The 21,035-nt window shown below is 30.7% G+C and overlaps 2 protein-coding genes across 2 annotated transcripts; both read left to right on the top strand.

Annotated features, from left to right (window-relative positions):
* Positions 1-6,339: 6,339 nt before the first annotated feature.
* LOC129292877 (putative laccase-9) lies at positions 6,340-12,501 on the top strand. The gene is made up of 7 exons (XM_054930553.1): positions 6,340-8,964; positions 9,240-9,391; positions 9,758-10,002; positions 10,104-10,229; positions 10,408-10,996; positions 11,101-11,453; positions 12,142-12,501. The coding sequence occupies exons 1-7, from the start codon at positions 8,872-8,874 to the stop codon at positions 12,276-12,278; spliced, it is 1,695 nt and encodes a 564-aa protein (XP_054786528.1). The 5' UTR covers positions 6,340-8,871; the 3' UTR covers positions 12,279-12,501.
* A 2,325-nt stretch (positions 12,502-14,826) lies between these two features.
* LOC129292189 (laccase-15-like) lies at positions 14,827-20,744 on the top strand. The gene is made up of 7 exons (XM_054929747.1): positions 14,827-14,968; positions 15,309-15,460; positions 17,476-17,720; positions 17,800-17,925; positions 18,822-19,443; positions 19,659-20,011; positions 20,296-20,744. The coding sequence occupies exons 1-7, from the start codon at positions 14,870-14,872 to the stop codon at positions 20,427-20,429; spliced, it is 1,731 nt and encodes a 576-aa protein (XP_054785722.1). The 5' UTR covers positions 14,827-14,869; the 3' UTR covers positions 20,430-20,744.
* Positions 20,745-21,035: the final 291 nt, after the last annotated feature.

Here is a 21,035-nt window from a genome sequence, read left to right as displayed (position 1 = left end):
TAATATAATCTATTCTTATATTTATCTATTTAATAACTTTTATTTATAATGTATTTTTTACTTCATTTTTAGAAGAATAATTAGTTTAGTACATCTCCACGAAAAACAATAATTTGATATTGTGCTTGACTTGCCTATTGTTGTTAGTCTTATAACCAAAAGATCACTTATATTTGCTATTATAATGTATAGTTGTGATTAATGTAATTCAATAATTGACTTTGAATTATTGTGATTTATGTATTTGTGTTGTTTTGATTTTAAACTTAATAAATTATATAATTTAAAATTTTAATGAACGTTATTATTTAAATTTTTCTTCAATATTATTTAATTTATCGGAATGGAAGGAAGTCCCGATCTTATTTTGGTCCCACCTCGACTCCTAACGAGACGAAAAAAAATGACTTTTGAAATGAAACAGAATATGGAATCAAAATTTAATTTTAATTTTAATTTTTTAAACAGGATAGGAAATAGGGTGTTTCGATTCCATCTTATCCTCTGAACACCCTGCTCCCGACGCTTCACTTTATTCTCGTCGATCGTGCCCTTACAATAATCATTCGATGCATTCCACTCTTGACTAATTCACTTGTTGCCCGCGAAACTTACTCACTGATTGATGATTGATGTTTGATGGGAGAAAAGAAAAAGGAAAAAAGAGAGGATACATTGAAATTGATATTATTGAAAAAAGGCCGTTGCTCTTTGGTCAAAAAAAAAAGGCCGTTGCTTTGCGAGATGCACTCAATCTTCTCCTTTTGGATTGGCGTCTCTTCTAAGAAACTAACAACCTTAAGGCCTCTGGCCACTGTAGACTCTTTCCTTTCTCCAGACGGACTCAATTAATTAATACAACTTATAAGTGTTTTATTATGAAATTAAGTTTTCAATATTTTAATGACTTCTCCACTTCCCCTCCATAGACTGAAGTCGATTATTCCACTCCCACGTCACATTCAATTAGAATTTTCTTTATCGTGTTTTTTTTATTAAATCCAAGTCTTTGGAGTTTTCATTTTATTTCGATGTATTAAATTAAATGATTATTTTTGGCAAGTTGATAGTTATATATTGATATTATCTTGCACATACTTCATTCAAGATAACAAATATAAAATTATAATTAAGAAAATAACCAGAACTTGACTATTTGAATGAGACTTGAGTGCCATATATGGGACACGCTTCACGATAAAACCACATCCCACCGGCGTCATCTCACACGGGGACAAAAACAGAGCCAAAAAATTTTATTAAAAGATCAAGATGACATTTTAATATATATATATATAAATATTTATATTCAATTATATATATAACAAAAAGTATATATACTTTTATTTTTTAATTTTTGTTTATTAATTTTTCATAAGGTAAGAATAATTAATTATCACATTCATCATAAAAATTTTAAATATTTTTTTAATATAAATTATCATTAAATTGATAAAGATTTCATCTTTCCTGCAGACATTGAATAATTTAAATGTATCCTTAGAATTTAAAGTTCTATTCAATCTAAAAAATTTTATTACTTGCTTATCAAATGTATTATTTAATTCTTTCAATTGATAATTATAGCAAATAAATATATCAATATTGTAATATGCTTAATTGTCACAAATTTTTTTTATGTCAATGAGATCTAAGTATCTCATGATAAAAATCATTCATATAATAAACTTCAATAACTTGGTTATTATAAAAAAAATTGTTTAGGAAAACATATCTTCATCATAACTTTTTAACTTTTGAATAAGTGATTTTATTATTGATATTAAGTGTATAGTATTCAATATATCTTTAAATTTTTTTTGCAATACTTGACAAAGTTTGTTGGTAACCGTTTTTATAATTTTTTTTATCAAATATGAAATGAAAGTAATATCAAATGACATTAATGTTTTAAAAACAACTGTAATATCATCTAATTAAAAATAATTAAATTTCATGACAATTATATTTTTAAACCACTGAAACAAATGGAATATGCATACGTAAAAACTACTATATAATTGAAATAATAATTTTATTTAGAGTTTTAAGGCTTTTATAATGTATTAATTTGGAGGAATTAAAAATATATAATCCTTAAATTTTACTAAAAAAAATAAAAAATTAGAGCGCTATGGCTTCTATTAGTTTCTCTATTTCCACCCTTGATTTTATGTAGTAAATGTTTAAGATGTCCGATTTTTTTTTTTTTTTAACACTGAAAGGCAGCATAAAGGTGTAACAAAGGTATACGATCATTGAAGTAGGCGTAAGTGCATCAACCCTGAATTAACTAAATCCGCACGCACAAAGAGGCAGATGAACCATCAAAACAGTTCTGAAATAAACATTTGAATCAATTAGAAGTCCCTGTGTATTTAAAAAATAAATCGCATTATTTATAACTTTTCAATAATATATTTTTCTAGTAATTTTTTTTTGTATAGATGATGATTACATAAGTAGAATAATAGAAATCAAAGCTGAAATTAAATCAATTTATTATATTTTTTTGTGAATTTTTTAAAATGCTCATTGGCACCGAAAAATATCCATTAAAACTATGCGTGTTAGTACAACGTACTCCCACTTCTTGTACTGTAAGAACACATGCAACTATATAAACGAAACTCAAATAAGCAGCCAATTAAGAGTCACAAGGTGATACATATCTAAGCTTCCCTGATGATTAACCCAATTTCAATATCATGGGTTCTTTCTGCACGCCATCTTGCTTAATTAAGTTGGGCAGTTGGCTTCATTGTCATTCCTCATCACGATCATCGTGGAGTGAGAATTGCGTGTGGATATATTATATTGCTGGAAGAGGCTTAAATTTTTTGGGTAAGTCGCAACTTATTACACCTTGTTTTTCTTTTTGAATTTTGTTTATTTTAAAATTTTCTATGATAAAAATCGACATTCAAAAAAAAAAACCGGAATTATCACATATCGTAGCTATAGCTTTGCCCTTCTTAAAAAAAAGAAGAAGAAGAAGAAGAAGAAGCGAGGCTTCCGTTTGGGATGAAGTTGATTAGCGAAAATTCTTTTATTTCTATTTTACTCTATTTTGTATGGTGAAAATTATTTTTCAACTGTTACAAAAATGGCTTTTTACGCTAATGTCCTTACAATCTTTTGTGAGCATTATATTTATTTAATATGAGTGTGGCTTTTTCGTTCTAAAAGATAAGGGGAGCAATGATCATGGTAGGTGGATAGAATTAGGTCTAGGCGGAAAGAAAAAAAGGGCGGTAGAGGTAATTATTCGGGCGAGTGCAAGGCTACTTTTTTATCCGTTTAATTAATCGTCCTTTCTCCAAATGAAATATTCCCTTCTGCCCACTTTGCAAGATAACTTTAAAAAAAATTCACTGATTTAAAATATAAGATTATTTAATAAAAATAAGGTTTTATTAATAGTATTTTTTAATATTATTTTTTAGAAAAGGGAAAATTAAAATGATATTATAGTGTAATGATTAAATGTATAAGGGCAATTTTTTAAATTTATAGTTTTACTTTAAAAAATAGTTTTATAAAATATTATTATTATATTTTATTAGTATATATATTCCATTTCAAATTGTCTTATAATTGAACATAGATGGAAGGTATATTAGTCATTGGACTATAGCTCAAATGGTATGATTTTTCCTCTAGATGCAAGGAATTTTGATATCAAATCCCCAAGTAAGCTGAAAGAGGGGATTAGAAAAAATGTGCTGTATTGTGTGTGATGCATGTATATGGACTGTATTGTGTGTGATGCATGTATATGGAGTCTTCTTTCTCGCGGGGAATTCGATTTGATAGAATAAAAAAGTAAAATATACTCCCTCAACTTAAAAAAATATAAAATATTTTTTAAAAAGTTATATGTTAAAAATGTAAAATATTTAAGTTTTTAAATATGTAATTATTATTTTTTTAAAGTTTTTATATTGAATATATTACTTTATATTTTTTTAGGATGAATGTCATATTAAATATATTTTTCAAAATTAAAATGAATAAAATATAATAGTTATATAAATTAAATGAGAGAGCAATTCAATGTAAAAAAATTTATAAACTTAAAATAAAAGTTCTATATAACTTCAATAACAAGAACATTTAAATTTTCAATGACAAAGCAGTTTTAATATTTGAACTTAACAAGTCAAAAAGATTAAATAAACAAATAAGAATAACAATATTTATTAAATCACAAACCGTTATGTATGAAATCAACAGTTAATTAAAATTCATATATAAATAAAGAAAGATGGGATTGGTTTAAAAATAAGTAATTACTTTATTGGAGACGAGATTTAATTAAAAATATATTATATTTTTTAACGGATAGAATAAATTATAATAAAACTAATTTCCACATGAGTAAGAAAAAAGTTTAAATCCTCTAAAAAATAAAATACCTTACATTTTTTTAAAAAATCACATATCTCTTTCGTTTTCAGTCGCTTATCCTAATTATAAAAAGTGATTTACACACATAACCATATAACTCGTGGAGTATTTCTTTCTTATTGGTTATTAACACCTCTTTTTATGTATATTCTTTTGGGATAATTTTAAATAAGGATCGGTAGTGTGATTTAGTTACTAGTGAATTTTAAAAAATTTTACAATTTTAATTCAATTTAGGGGGATGAAAGTAAATGATTTCAAATGTGAAAAGACCAACAATTACCTTTTGTGATGCATAATTATTAGTTATTAATGTTCTTATTTCACTTATTAATTTATCAATATCACATGCAAATTACATCTATTTGTTAGATAAGTAGTGATATTAGTTGTTAATTTGGTAATTTTACTTGTTAAATAATTTATAACTAATGTTAATGAATTACAAGACTTGTCAGTAATTTACAAATGATGTTAATAAATTAATAAATAAAGTTAATAATTTAATAACTGATATTGCCAATAATGATTGAGCAATTGATACTAAGTTTTATATAATTATTGATATATTAATTCATGTAATTTGCAACTCATATCAGTAATTTAATAAATAAAGTAAAAAAATTAAACAACTAGCGATTATACATAATAAATGAATGGTACTTTAGTATTTTTATAGTTGGCATTAGCTTCACTTTTGTTCCTCTAAACTGAACTGAAATTTCAAAATTTTTTAAGACCCACTAATAATTATGTTACATCTCTTATCCTTATTTAAAATTCTCTCATTTCCTTTTTCTTTCATTGACATTTTTCCTGCTCCTTTGTTAATTTATGGCATTAAATGAAAGTATTTTAATTGGTACACACTCTCTCTCTCTCCTTATATATAAAAAATTTTCTAACATATTTTTTATTCTTAAAATATAAGAGGTTGTTAGTATATTTTTTAATGAATGGACTATTATACTCTTATTAAATTAGAAAGAGAAAAAGATAAGTACTCTTATTAATTTATATTAAAAGAAAAAAATTATTTTTATTTATAATAATTAGGAATAAAATTTAAATATTATTATATTTTTAATTAAATAAATAATTTTTATTAATTTATGTAATTTAATTAAAAATATTTTATATATAATGAGGGATGGAGTATATAGTAATAACATTAATTAAAATTTTTGACATGTCATGATCTCAAAACAACAATGATTTGGAAATAAAGACAGTGGTTTGGTGGTGGAAATGAAAGAAATCGAGTTAACGAGGACCGCCTTTCTTTTTTTTTTTTTTTTTGGGGGGGGGGGGGAGGGGGCTGGTTAGGTTCTGAACTATGCCAAGGCAGCAGCTAATCATCTGCAGTGAACGTTAAAATTAAATTAAAATATAATAAAATTGAAACGTGGAAAACGAATTACAGGCAAGTGGGGACAGTGGAATCTTCGTAGTACAAGCCTGCAAGTTGTCCTCATTGAATATTTGAATCGGAGTGGTGAACGACAGTAATAATTCTCGTTTGTTTGTGAATCCTTCACGTCAACAATTGCTTAGGCGAAGGAAATTCCGACAAGCCTCTTGTTTTATTAGCTGTCAGATGCTTAGCAATCCTCATCCCTAACAGAATTTACAACTTGCTGCACTAAGTTCTGAAGGGAAATTGATCTAAGGTCTTTATAATTTTATTTAATTTTAAATTAAGTTCTTATAATTTATTTTATTTAATTTAAATCTTTATAATTTGATATATTATATATATATATATATATATATTATATCTTGAATGTTAAAATTTATAATGAATAATTGAATTTTACAAAACAAAAATATTCTTAGAGTTTACAAAGAACTTAATTTAATTCTTTTAACCAAAATTAAAAAATAAAATTTGACTTAGTATGTTGTTCATATTTTTATTAATTTTTTGTAATGGAAATTCTATATGTACAAAAAATATTTCGAAAACAAACTAACCAAATTATTTTTGAGTTATAAAAATTATGTAATTAATTCTAAATTAATACAAGCATTTAAGAAAAATATTAAAGTTCTTAATTTTATTTTTTAAGAAAATTTTTAAGGATTTTAACCTTTAGGATTAAAAATAAAAAATTACTTTAAGGTCTCACTCAATATAATTAATTGCTCACTTGTTATTCTCAGGGCTCAGTCATCAATAGATTTGTTAGTAATTAATTGTGTTGAGTGAGACTTATATGTAATTCTCCTTTTAAAAAATTAATTGATCAAGTTATAAGGACTCACTTAAAATAAAATTAAATACAAGGGCCTAAATCAAAATTGATTGAAATTGTAAGGATTTACAGGTATATTTTCTCACCCTTTTAATATTCGTCCCCGCTAGTTTTATAATGTTGAACACCCTTAACTCATTTTCAATAATATTTTTTATAATTTTGCATTCTAAATAATGTATGCCTTTGCTGTTCTAAGTCCCATGTTCACCATAGCACCTATTCTCTCCGTTAAGGCATTTTTAATTTTTTAATGTATAATTATTGCTTTTTTTTAAAGTACCCATATTAATAATAACTTTATATTTATTGTAAAGTGTTTAATAGGAGTAAATATAAAAAGATAAGGTTAGTTAAAAAGTAAGTAACTATTTTATTGGAGTTGAGATTTGATTAAAAATATCTTATATTTTTTAATGGAGGGAGTAACTAACAGTCAATCAATTATAACTAGCACATGTCCGTAGGTTCGAAAGGAAAATACAAAAGTAATTACTACAAATTGGCCATCAAGAAGTTCTTCCTATTATTAGTAGGATTGGATGAACCCATGATCTTGTGAGTTTGGAATTTTGGGCTAAATCCTTAAATTTTATAATTAGCCAGTGGAGCGTGTATTTGAAAATAAGTTGATTTTGATTGAAACATAATTTTAACTAAATCAATACTATAATAATTTTGTCTCAGAAATTATGAAGTTATGAGTTATTAAGTCAAACCTCTCATTTCATATTTAACAACTGATTCAAACACATATGGTTATAAGTAAAATTTTAGATTGATGTAATGAACCCGAAAAAAAAAAAAAACCGCTTGAGTCTTTTTACTTATTATCATGTCTTATGCTACCCATGTAGATAATTAGACATTGACTATTTGACTTGCATGCTCCTTAGTTATAACTAAATCAATTTTAAGACAGAGGTGTTTGTCCAGTTAATTAAAGTAAAAAAATATTTAATAAGTCTGGTTAGCTAGAGAAATCAAATTTTATATATCTTCTGATTTCTTAATCACTTTCCGGTCTCTCCTAGAAGCAGGACTTCTAGATTAAAATCTTACATGTTCTTGGCCTGGCCAGCCGTTACAATATTATCATATTAATTATTTTCCTTATTTTACAGACGTCATTGATAAAACTCAAAGAAAAAAAAAATCGGTTAATACTTAATACCATCATCTATTAATAAAATTAAGGAAAAATATAATTTTGGTTTTCTGCAAGTTACTCAAATTTTGCCATATGTTTTTACACTTTTTTTTTTTGATATTCTAGGTTTATATATTTTTGTTTCTTAGTGTTTTAAATTTTTTTCATGAGCAATGTTACAGGACCTAGCTAGAACACTAAAAAATAAAAATATAGAGAACTAAAATAATAAAAAAATATAAAAATTTATAACAAAACTCAACAAAGTACATAAATTCAAAATTATGTTTTTTCTAAAATTAATCTTGAAATGCTAGAGCTACTTTTTACAAGGCATATGCTTCTCCCCCCTCCCAAGAAAACGAACCCATTTATTAATAACAAAATAGTACACGCATAAATAGTCGAAGCAAAAAGAAATACTCCAAAAAAACTTATACACAACCTACCACACAAAACTCACCGAAAAAGAAAAAACAAAACAAAACAAAACAGCAAAAATACAAACCAGAAAAAATTAACAGGTTCTGAGTCTGTCATCACAAGAACAATAAAAAAGAAGGCCCGCGCTTCTGACGAGGTTTATAGTTGAAGCAGTGGCTCTATTATCAAAAAATTTGACTCTACATCCAAAATGTTTTATGCTTCATATATTATTTAATCTATAAGATAACGTATGTCAAATTTAAAAAAATAAGAAACCTTAATTAATTATTGCTAATTTGCTTAGAAAATTTTTTTGACCGGATAAAGCTCCAAGTTGAAGCAGCCAGCAACGTGCACATATATAGTAAAGAATACGCAACTATTAAAGAAAGAAATGATGCTGTACCGCGCATGCATGTAGGGATTAAAATATTAATCACGTGAGTTTAGTGCTCATGACTCAAAAAAAATGATTATTAACGTTTAGATGTGAAAAAATATTTTAAATAATTGAGCAGTTAAAATATTGACAAATGGATGGCCAAGATAAGCTACTATATATATTAGTCTTATGATGAAGTGAAGAAGTCATGTACACATAGAGAGAAAGAAAGGAACGAGGAAGGAGAAATGAATTTAGGGAAAGAGATGAGTGTCATATTGGTCATTTTGGGTGTCCTTCTTTGTAAGGCTCAAGGCGCTGTTCATCACCATGACTTCGTTGTAAGTTCGTCCATACGCGAGAATAAATATATACTCTGGCAATATTCTTAATTAAAGATTAATTAGGATGAATATTGGGCTAATATATATATATATATATATATACGCTTTTGCTTACTTTGCCTTTTCTAATCTCTAACTAGCTTTGTTGTTGGCCACATCCTAAACAACATTACACACACACACACACACACACATGCTTTTTCTACACTAGCTAGCTAACTATTGCGAACTGTGGATCCGATGCTAATTATTATACTTGAGATGGATTACAGCTGCAAGAGAAGAACTTCACGAAGCTGTGCAGCACGAAGAGCATCTTGACGGTGAATGGTAGCTTTCCAGGGCCTACCATCACTGCTCACAAAGGAGATATCGTTTTTGTCACTGTCCACAATCATGGAACTTACGGTGTTACCATCCACTGGTACTCATTTTTCCACAAGCGAATTATTATTTTACAGCTTCCCAAAACACGGATCCGATTCCTTCATTTCATTTTTGACCTAATCCATTGTAATTATTAGAAATAATTAGTAGTATCAGGAAAATAACAACCGAGTTGTTTATAATTTGATCAGCATGAGTTATATACGTATGAAGCCGCGCAGAATCAACAAACTTGTTTTCAAGCTCAAACTGTTAACAATAACGATCTATCATTTCAAAAACCACCAGAAGAAGGATCTAAATGGATCTCTACTCATCTTTTTAACACTACGTGTTGATCTTCTCTATGTTTTTTAAAATATTTACTTCATATCAGTAAGTACAACGCAACATGAAAATGCAGGCATGGGGTGAGGCAACCAAACGATCCATGGTCAGACGGACCTGAGAACATAACACAGTGCCCTATTCCTCCAGGAACAAACTTCACCCAGAGAATCAATTTAGCATACGAAGAAGGTACACTTTGGTGGCACGCTCACAGTGACTGGACTCGTGCCACTGTTCATGGAGCCATTGTCATCCATCCTCCTCACGGCTCTTCTTATCCTTTCACCGAGCCCTATGGCCAAGAAACCCTCATCATTGGTATGTTCCATTTCTACATTAATTCGTCTTTCAATACTGTATTTAAATCCCTCTCTCAAATTAAACCTTCGTTTAATCACCATTTTGAAAACAATATGTAGGGGAGTGGTACAAGGGAGATGTGATGACAATCATAGACGACGCTTTGGCCACTGGCGGAGAACCAAACACTTCTGACGCTTTCACCATTAATGGCCAACCTGGAGACTTGTATGCTTGTTCTAACGGTAACGTCACGATGTAAAAAACTGATCAACTTGACCAATATTATTAGGCGACCGATCACTCACTAAAAAGTACTTAAAAATTAGATCATTTGAAAATCCTCCAGAAGTAGTGATAAAGATCAATATTGCAGTACATATCATTTCATGTTGTCGGAAATAACACGGGAAAATTTTGCAGGGACGACACACCGATTTTCAGTGGTGCAAGGAAAAACCTATCTCCTTCGCATAATCAACGCCGCCATGAACGAAGCCCATTACTTCGGAATCACAAACCACTCACTCACAGTCGTAGGCATAGACGCAGCCTACGTCAAGCCCTTCACCACCCCTTACCTCGTGATCACCCCAGGCCAAACCATGGACGTTCTGCTCCAGGCTAACCAGACACCAGGTCTCTACTACATCGTCGCCTCGTCCTTCCAAGACGGCTCATCTCCATATGATAACACCACAACCACAGCCATTTTGCAGTACAGTGGAAGCTCCAATGCTTCTCAGCATCCTCCAATGGCGTTCCCAGATTTTCCTGAACATAATGATTCTACTGCTCCTTTTAACTTCACCAACAGGTTGAGGGGTTTGGGGAGCGAGAGTCACCCCATTGAGGTTCCAAAGACAGTGAACAGGATGATTTATATGACGGTCGCTGTGAATGTTCTTGCATGCAATGCTAGTACTTGTGACAGCACCACCAAGCTTGCGGCTAGTTTGAACAACGTGTCGTTTCAGACCCCGAGTATTGATATATTGGACGCTTACTACTGGTACGTACAGTATTTATATACACCGTCCATCGATATTCTCACAGGTCACAGTTTGTGTTGCACTTACGCAAAAACAATAATTCATGGGTTGTTTCATTTTGCAGGAACAAGACAGGAGTTTTCACTAAAGATTTCCCGAAAGAGCCTCCAAACTATATCAACTTCACAGATCCTGACAACAACGCATTTACGACCACGGGAACGAGGGTGATAATGCTGAACTACAATGACTCTGTAGAGGTAGTGTGGCAAGGAACGAATAATTCATTGAATACTGCCGAGAATCACCCAATGCATCTCCATGGATTCAGCTATTATGTTGTGGGACAAGGCTGGGGAGTTTTCAACAATAAGACCGATCCTGAATCCTATAACCTCGTTGATCCTCCAGAAGTTAACACTGTTAGTCTTCCCATGAATGGTTGGCTTGCTATGAGATTTGTCGCCAACAATCCCGGTATGTTTGTTAAATTATCATTCATTTGCATGCCGACGTACTTTCAAAAAAATTACTGCCCGATATTTTACAGGGAATTATCTGAATCCCCAGCGGCTTTTCCATATTAATTTAAACATCTCTACAGACTGCAGCCCAAGAAAATTTCTGAAGAGTCTCTGACCTTTGTTTTTCCCCGGCGTTGGGAAGTAAATAACAAATCATAATTATTTTTAAGGACAAAACTTAAGTGGAGGTTTTATTGGACTTTTTACAGTGTTAAGAAAACTAATTAGTTTCATCAAAAAATTATTAGCAATTTTTTTTTAAAAACTACAAATTTAAAGAATTTGTGGTACTTTTAAGAATTCCTGAAATATTCGGTAGTAACTTTAGTCTTTAAAACAATTGTAATGCAGCTCTTCAAGTTATGACTTACGAATTTTGATTCTCTTTGGATTAGGCCAATAGATAATGGATGTTTATAGAACTCATATAATTAACTTGAGTGCGCATGTACATTGACATATACAGATTTTTTTTATATAAAAAAAAAAATTATGGGTTCCACACGTTACATGGGGTCTACAAACTGAGCATATTTTTCGCATCTCATGAATAATACAGATTCTGTTATATAGATGTATGTGTATTGATTCATTGATGATGATGAATAAGAAAAATGAACAATAAATGAATTAATTTGCAGGGGTATGGTTTATGCATTGTCATTTTGAGAGGCACAGTAGCTGGGGAATGGACACTGTGCTGATTGTGAAGGATGGAAAAACCAACGAAACAAGGATGCTTCCACCTCCTAAGTACATGCCTCCTTGTTCCAAATGAAGACGTTGCATCATTCTACATCAATCGTTCTTTGAGTCATTGGTATAATTATCTAGAAATTGAATAACCCTGTGTTTGATCTCAGGCAAAGAAGAGAATCCTGAGAAATTTGATTCCGTTTGGTTGTTTGAGCAATAATGTGTGATACTAGAAATGGTTCGTGTTCATGTTGTTTACTTTGGTTTGGAACTCCTCACATCATAATTTGGTCTTTTATTCAGTATTTTAGTCTCTAATTCACTTTGTGTATGTTTGATTTTCAGTTTATCAAAAGTTCATTTGGTGAAATTTTATTTGGTTAAAGTCAATTTAATGAAAGTTAATTATTGTAACGAAATTTGTGTTTGGATACATTTTTTTAAAAGTCAGTTTGGTATACTGAAAGTTGTTTGATTTGTAATAGTAAAATGTATTTTTAAATGTACAATTATCAAAAAAGATATTAATTTATGATGATTTATAATTTTTATTATACAAATATAATATATTTAAAATATTTAAAAAATGTGATAAAGATTTTAAATAACATAAATTTTGATATATAATGTTAAAAATTTGTTCTCTAGTTATTTGTATTTTTTAATTTGTAATTTTAAAAAAATATGACAAAGATTTGTAACTTTTATTATACATTAATACTACAAATTAATATGATTAATTATTTAATTTAAAATGTCAAAAACATGATGCCTAATTATTATTATATTTTTAATGAATTAACTATTTTTTAAATAAAAAATAAGAGATTAAATTTAGAGTGGTATGATCAAATAACATTCTATTTTTTAAATTCACTTTTCAAAAACTTTAAATAGTTACGTTTTAAAAATTCAATTTCAGTTACTGTTTGAATGTATACTTATTTGTAAAATATTTCACTCAAATAATTTTTAACTTTTTAAAAGTAAAATTTTACTTTTTAAATGTGGAAAAGTAAAAAAAAGCAAATGGCCCCTTTGTTGCAAATAGCAGTTTTTAGTCTTGTTTTCATATTTTAGCGCGTCTTTAATTGTTTATTTTGTTTTCGTGTTATCTTATATATTGTAGCTCCCTAGACGCTACTAAAAGCAGCTTCACGTAATTAAATATAAAAAGTGGTGATTAGATATGGTGTTATTTTCAGTGTGTTAGTACTTTATTTGTTATTATTTAACGTTAATTAGGTCAGGACGCACAATAGAGTGATGGGGGACCAAAGTTGTTCCCCCATCAAAGCAAACAAGGATTTTAAATCCTTGAAGCAAAGCAAAGCAGCATAACTAGTTGTTGCTCCATATCAAAAGGCACAGACGAGTAAAATGTTGATCCAAAAAAAGATACTAAAATCACTTTTTGTTTTGCCCCTTTTTCAAAAGTCAAAAGTTATGATAGACCCTTTTTCTGTGTAATCAAATGACAAAAATAAAATATTAAATAATTTCATGCCCCAGATAAAAAAGTTTTAATTTAAATAAATTCCATAGTTTGATTTTCATACAATTTTACCGGTCATTGCTCATTCGAGATGCGGAATGAAATGGAAACTAAAATTTAAAAGTGATGAAAAGAATTGCGTTTTAAACATTTTTCTGGTGAAATTCTATTTTAGTTTTAGACTAAAGGATTGTATTGTTGGTGAAGGCGCCATCCCATTCTCATATCTTATAAGAGCATGCCTTCAAATTTCACTGTAATATATAAGGATTTTGTTGATTGGTAATTTGTAAATATTTTCTTCAGTGTTTTTTTAAGTCAGGAAGCCTATTTTAACTTTAATAATCATTTGAAACTCAATTCATTTAAACTTTAATAATATTCATAAAAAATAAATATTTGAAAATCATATTGGATCTCAACTAATTCAGTTGAGTAAAGATTGAAGGAATAACTCTCCCAACAAACATTTAAAGCAACTACTTACTCAGGGGGCAAACTCGGAACTATTCACGATATTAAACTAACATAACCTCCTATCTACTAGCTCAATTAAGCATGACTTGTTGGTTGTGCAGCACACTCTCTCCATTAAAAAATATAAAATATTTTTTGATGAGTTGGATGTTAAAAAATACAATATTTTTTAGTCTTTTGAGATGTAATAATTATCTTTTTTTTACAATGCCTTTATTGATAATAATTTTATATTTATTGTAAGGTATTTAATAAGGGTAAATATAAAAAGATAGGATTAATTTGAAAGTAAGTAATTATTTTATTAAAAAGGTAAAATTTAATTAAAAATGTTTTAACTGAGAGAATATAATTTTTACAAGATCAAACGAATGACTGCCGATCTACATTTTTTAGTGCGTGTTATGATGTATCATAGTAGACACTACTTTAGGCAAAGTAGCAGGATATATATTACATTATTACAAAGAAAACATCGCTTTCGAAAGAGAGTAAAATGGTACCAAAGCGGTGACTATTTTATAATATTTGCAACGAATTGAAGATGAAGAAATAAACCTTTGAGAAATCCGTCAGATCCAAGAACTTGACCTATATGTAACTTGTAAGTATGGCAAAATTTGATTGTCATAAAATTACATATATAAAGCCATGTGTTTTGTTTTCTCTAGCTATACTGCTACCAAGAAGAGCAAGCAAGGATGGGACATCACCTGGAAATTCAAGCTTTGCTAATAGCTCTTCTGGGGTTCATGTTTATTGGCAAGAGCCAAGGCAACGTACATTATTATGATTTCGTGGTAAGTCTTGAAATCCCAACTGTGAGAATTCGTCACAAGTTCATTTTTCATTTTATTTTTGCATGGCGTGATAGTTTATACTTTGTTGTAAGTATATAAATATGTAAGTTCATGTATATGTTGTTGTGAGATTGTTCCCGTAGTTGAAATTTTGAACCGTGAAACTTATTATTATTTGAAATTATAGATACAATATTAGATTTTTTGTATTAAATAAGTTTAAGGATAGTATATGCTCTATAAAAATAGCTTTAGCCATTATATTAAATACTTTATAAATTTATATATTTATGATCTATCTTTTAATTTTTAAATGTGAGATTTCTTTTACATTGTACAGGTAGAAGAAAAGAACTTCACCAAGCTGTGCAGCACAAAGAGCATATTAACAGTGAACGGGAGCTTTCCAGGGCCTACCATTCGCGTTCAGAAAGGCGATACAGCTTTTGTTACCGTCCACAATAAGGGAAGCTATGGGGTCACCATTCACTGGTCAGTAATTTCTCCCCATGAAACGGTCGGAGAGAATAGTAGTAGAGGGCACTAAGACGTCTGAACTAAAATCTTTAAAACTCAAGTTGGTGGGTTATTTTGTTTTATTATATATTAATCATTAAACTTACAACAACAACAACAACAAGCCTTTATCCCACTAGGTGGGGTCGGCTACATGGATTGCAAGACGCCATTGTGCTCTATCATTTATTAAGCTTTTAGAAATATTATTAATTAAGAGATCACGTTCAACAACTTCCAAGAGTGTTCTCTTAGGCCTTCCTCTACCTCTCTTAATCGGACTCAAAGTTATATGTTCCACTCTTCTCACTGGTGCCTCCCTTGGTCTTCTTTGTACATGCCCAAACCATCTCAACCGATTTTCTACCATTTTTTCCTCAATAGGTGCCACCCTCACTTTTTCGCGTATGTGCTCATTTCGAATTTTATCTTTACGTGTATGTCCGCACATCCATCGTAACATTCTCATCTCTGCTACTCCAACTTTATGCTCTTGCTGTCCCGTTAGAGCCCAGCATTCACTACTATATAACATTGCCGGTCTGATAGCAGTACGATAAAACTTTCCTTTAAGTTTATTAGGCACCTTACGGTCACAAATAACTCCTTTAGCTTTTCTCCAATTAAACCACCCAGCTTGAATTCTATGTGAAATATCTCCACTGATTTCGCCATCATTTTGAATAATGGCTCCCAAATATCTAAACTTTTCCACTTGAGGTATAATTTGATCTCCCAATTTCACTTCCAAATTATTTTCGAATAGTCCTTTACCAAATTTACAATATAAATATTCCGTCTTACTTCTACTCAGACGAAAACCTTTCGACTCCAATGTCCTCCTCCATAACTCAAGTTTGCAATTAACCTCTTCTCTTGTCTCTGCTATAAGAACTATATCATCCGCGAAGAGCATACATTTCGGGATTTCCTCTTGAATATGTTCCGTCAAAACATTTAAAATCAAGTTAAACAAATAAGGACTCAGAGATGATCCCTGATGTAGTCCAATCTTTATAGGAAAATCCTTTGTTTGACCACTAGGCGTTCTTATACTAGTTTTTACCCCCTCATACATATCTTGTATGGCTTTAATATAAGCAATCCGTACTCCCTTTTTTTCCAACGCTTTCCAAAGCACTTCTCTTGGTATACGGTCATAAGCTTTTTCCAAATCAATAAAAACCATGTGTAGATCTTTATCTTTACAACGATACTTTTCCATTAATCCCCTTAGTAGATAAATCGCCTCTGTAGTTGATCTACCTGGCATAAAACCAAATTGATTCTCAGAAATACTTGTCTCCAATCTCAACCTGTGCTCAATTACTTTCTCCCACAATTTCATTGTGTGGCTCATGAGTTTAATCCCTCTATAGTTAGTACAATTCTGAATATCTCCTTTATTTTTATAAATAGGAATTAATGTACTTCTCCTCCACTCATCAGGCATTTTCTTGGACCGTAAAATCACATTAAATAACTTAGTTAACCATCTCACCCCTTCTTCACCTAAACATTTCCACGCTTCGATAGATATACAATCAGGTCCGTTGGCTCTACCATTTGCCATTTTCTTAAGAGCTTCCTTTACCTCCTTATCACGTATTTTTCGATAGAATGACAAATTTTGTTCTCCTTCACCAGTTACTAAATCCTCCAAGTTACTAGATGAATCCTCTCCATCATTGAAAAGTTTAGAAAAATAAGTCTCCCATCTATTTTTAATTTCATCATCTGTAACTAAAATTCTTCCCTCTTCATCCTTAATACACCTTACCTGTTCTAGATCTCTTGATTTTCTTTCCCTACTCTTGGCAATCTTATAAATATTTTGCTCTCCTTCCTTCGTCTCAAGGTTCTTATAAAATTCTTCAAAAGCTTTAGAACGAGCTTCATTAATCATTAAACTTAACTTTAAGATAAAGTTACTTACACTTGAACATGCACCGTAAGATAGTGATATGGTTCAGAGGATGTTGACATAACAGGCATGGGGTGAAGGAACCAAGAGACCCATGGTCGGATGGACCAGAGAACATAACACAGTGCCCGATCCCGCCGGGAACGAGTTTCAGACAGAAGTTGGCATTTACGTCAGAAGAAGGAACACTGTGGTGGCATGCTCACAGTAGTTGGTCTCGTGCCACCGTCCATGGCGCCATCCTCATCTTCCCTGTAAATCAAACCTCTTATCCTTTTCCTCAACCTCATGCACAAGAAACTTTCATCATTGGTCAGTACATTATGTCTTTGTTGAATTTCAGCCAACGATTACCTGATAAATAACATAATTACAAGTGATTAATGTGCAGGGGAATGGTACAAGGGGGACGTGCAGCAAATAATAACTTCAGCACTAGCAAGTGGTGGCGAGCCCAACTCATCTGATGCTTACACCATCAACGGTGAACCTGGACATTTCTATAACTGTTCAAGAGGTACCACTTATGCTCATTAATGATCAACTTTTTTAATAAGTCGTTTACTTTCAACTTTGAACTTCACAGTGACTCCCTAATGTGAGAGAGTTATTGTACAGTTTTCCAAATTTATCCTGTTGAGTGGCTTCACTTTTCTTTCCAGGACATTCATAGAGAAATTATAGCTATCCTTTTGACAGCTAATTAAATTATCTAGTTAAAAGAAATGGCAATTTTTAATTCTTCAAATCTCTTTATTGTTCATGTTTGATTTTTTAGATGTATTTTCTGGTGCTTCCTCCGCTCCTTTATGTAAGTAATCTTTTACAATTTATAAGAGCTTTATGGTCCAATATAAGTTATTTATCAAAAATTTGTGAAGTATTAATTATAATTGCATCATTTCGAAAGTTTCCTTGTTTACCATTTTTTAATGAGGGGGGGTAAAATTAAAAGAGCATATATTTTTCAAATTTATGGTATTTATTAGGGATAAATTAATTAAAGATGAAACTAAAGCAAATTAAAGATAATTTTAATGATTTATTTAACACACACACACACACACACACACACACACAAAACATGAATTTCAAATTATATAAGGACTTGTTTACTTGGAAATCAACTATTCTTTATGATTTTTAGTATACTTCTAGCTATTTGCTGAAAATAATTAAGGAGGAGCATTAAATCATTAAAACGGTTTAAAAATAAAATTACTTTTTAAACTTATCCTTATGTAAATAAGAGTGGTTTTGAAAAATAGCTAATCAATTCTATATCTTTTTATCCAAAGTGATTAACACTCACACACAACTATCAATTTATTATGGAAGATTAATAATCTACAAGATCAGAGAGAGGGTACAATGGAACTGAATTCCTATTTATTGATTTGACTAATTGTGCAGAAACAACGTATCATTCATGGGTTGATTACGGGAAGACATATCTATTTAGGATAATAAATTCTGCGATGAACGAAGAACACTTTTTTGGGATTGCACATCACAGGCTTACAGTTGTGGGAATCGACGCGTCCTACACAAAACCCTTCAAGACCAGCTTCATTGTAATCGGCCCAGGACAAACCATGGACGTGCTCGTCACAGCAGATCAGCCCCCTCGTCAGTATTACATTGCTGCTTCTCCCTTTTACGATGGAAATGCACCGTATGATAATTCCACAGCAACAGCAATTCTTCAGTACAAAGCTTACACTTATAATCAATCCAATTCAGATGATAAATCATCATCTTCTTCTAGAGCTATTCCCTTTCCTATGCTTCCTGCTCTGAATGACTCAGGGACAGCGGTTAACTTCAGTAAGAGGTTGAGGAGTTTGGCGAGTAAAGATCATCCGGTAGATGTTCCCAAAAATGTCAGTAGAAGAATTTTTATGACTGTCTCTATAAATGTGTTGCCTTGCGCTAATTCAAATTGCTCCGGCCCTAATGGAACTAGACTCTCTTCAAGCTTCAACAACATAAGCTTTCGGATTCCCAAAATTGATATTCTACAAGCATACTATTGGTATGTCTATGATCTCCATTATCATAACTTAAGACATCATTCTATTTTACTGAGTATATATTAGTTACAACATTCAACTTTATTCACTTTCCACGACACAAGTCCATTCATTTGAACAAACCAAACGTGAATTTTTGAAGATATTGAAATAAGAAGACTTTAATTTTTTTTTTGTTTTCTTTTCTGTGAAATTATTTATGAAAATATATATGCAGGAACATTTCTGGGGTATTCACAGGGGACTTTCCAGATGAACCGCCATTGTATTTTAACTTCACAGGAGACGTGGTAAACACGACAATGATCCCAAGTACAGGAACGAGGGTTATAATGTTGGACTATAAGGAGGTTGTGGAAATAGTGTGGCAAGGTACGAGTCTTGTTGGCCCAGAGAATCACCCTCTGCATCTTCATGGCTTTAGCTTCTACGTGGTCGGAATTGGCCTCGGAAATTTCAACAATGTCTCAGACCCTCTCTCCTACAACTTAATTGATCCTCCACTCGTTAACACCTTTGGTCTTCCCAAAAATGGATGGGTTGCAATGAGATTTGTTGCTGATAATCCAGGCAGGTTCTCTTGACTACGATCTAGCCATGTGTGGTTCAATTGATATATTATCTGATCTATTGAGAATTATTACATTACAATATATTATTTATTGAGATTTAAGGAATAGTTTATATTCATAAGTCATTATTAAGATGATCTCTCTTTTTTTTTTTGTATGTGTATATTGTAAGCTTTTAACATAAATAGACTACAACATTTTTTTTAGGTCACATTTCTTTCTTTTATGAAATATTTCAATTTTTTACTGATAAAGAATAGTCTTGTTTCCTAACGAGGACAGGGGTATGGTACATGCATTGTCATCTTGATAGACACACAAGCTGGGGGATGGACACGGTTGTTATTGTGAGAGATGGAGGTACCCCACAAACAAGCATGCTTCCGCCGCCTAAATATCTGCCTCCTTGTTCTTAAAGAGAGAGAGTTTATTAGGATCTTGTAAGCATTTTCCAAGAAAATATAAGATTTGCATGGCCGGCCGGCTCATCTCAAAGCCTTGATATAGGGATGTGATTACCTTTTTTTTTTTTTTGTGAATGGGGTGTGATTATCTTTGGTTTGCTAATGACTTCAAGTATTTTATTGAATTTCATGTATTTGTTTCACTTTCACTTCTAGAGATATCTAAGTGCCTCGATCGGATTTAATTTACAGCACACATGTTGACATATAACATTCCTAATTTCATATCATCTCCATCTCTCCCTGAATCCTGCAGGTTTGTCTTTATACTTGAGAAACAAATATTAAGTACTGTTTTTATATTTGAGTAGGAATTATGCGAATATCAAATGTGATTCAATATCCAAAACTTCGTTGCATAATCCGAGGAATTAATAAAATCTTGCATTTTATAAATTAAGGGGAGGATTACATACGAGTATATCTAAAAAATTTAGTTTAAGTGATCTTAAAATCATAATTATTTCTAAATGCCTGAGTTATTATAAAATATTGCTGAAATTATTATCCCTTGTTTTAGAGATTGCTATTAAATTTGAGGAAAATTATGAATTTCTA

The sequence above is a fragment of the Prosopis cineraria genome, unplaced genomic scaffold (assembly GCF_029017545.1).
Source record: "Prosopis cineraria cultivar Desert tree isolate PC_DT_omini unplaced genomic scaffold, ASM2901754v1 PC14, whole genome shotgun sequence".
NCBI lineage: Eukaryota > Viridiplantae > Streptophyta > Magnoliopsida > Fabales > Fabaceae > Prosopis > Prosopis cineraria.
Note: the sequence above shows the minus strand (reverse complement) of the source record. Positions and strands in the feature narration are given on the sequence as shown.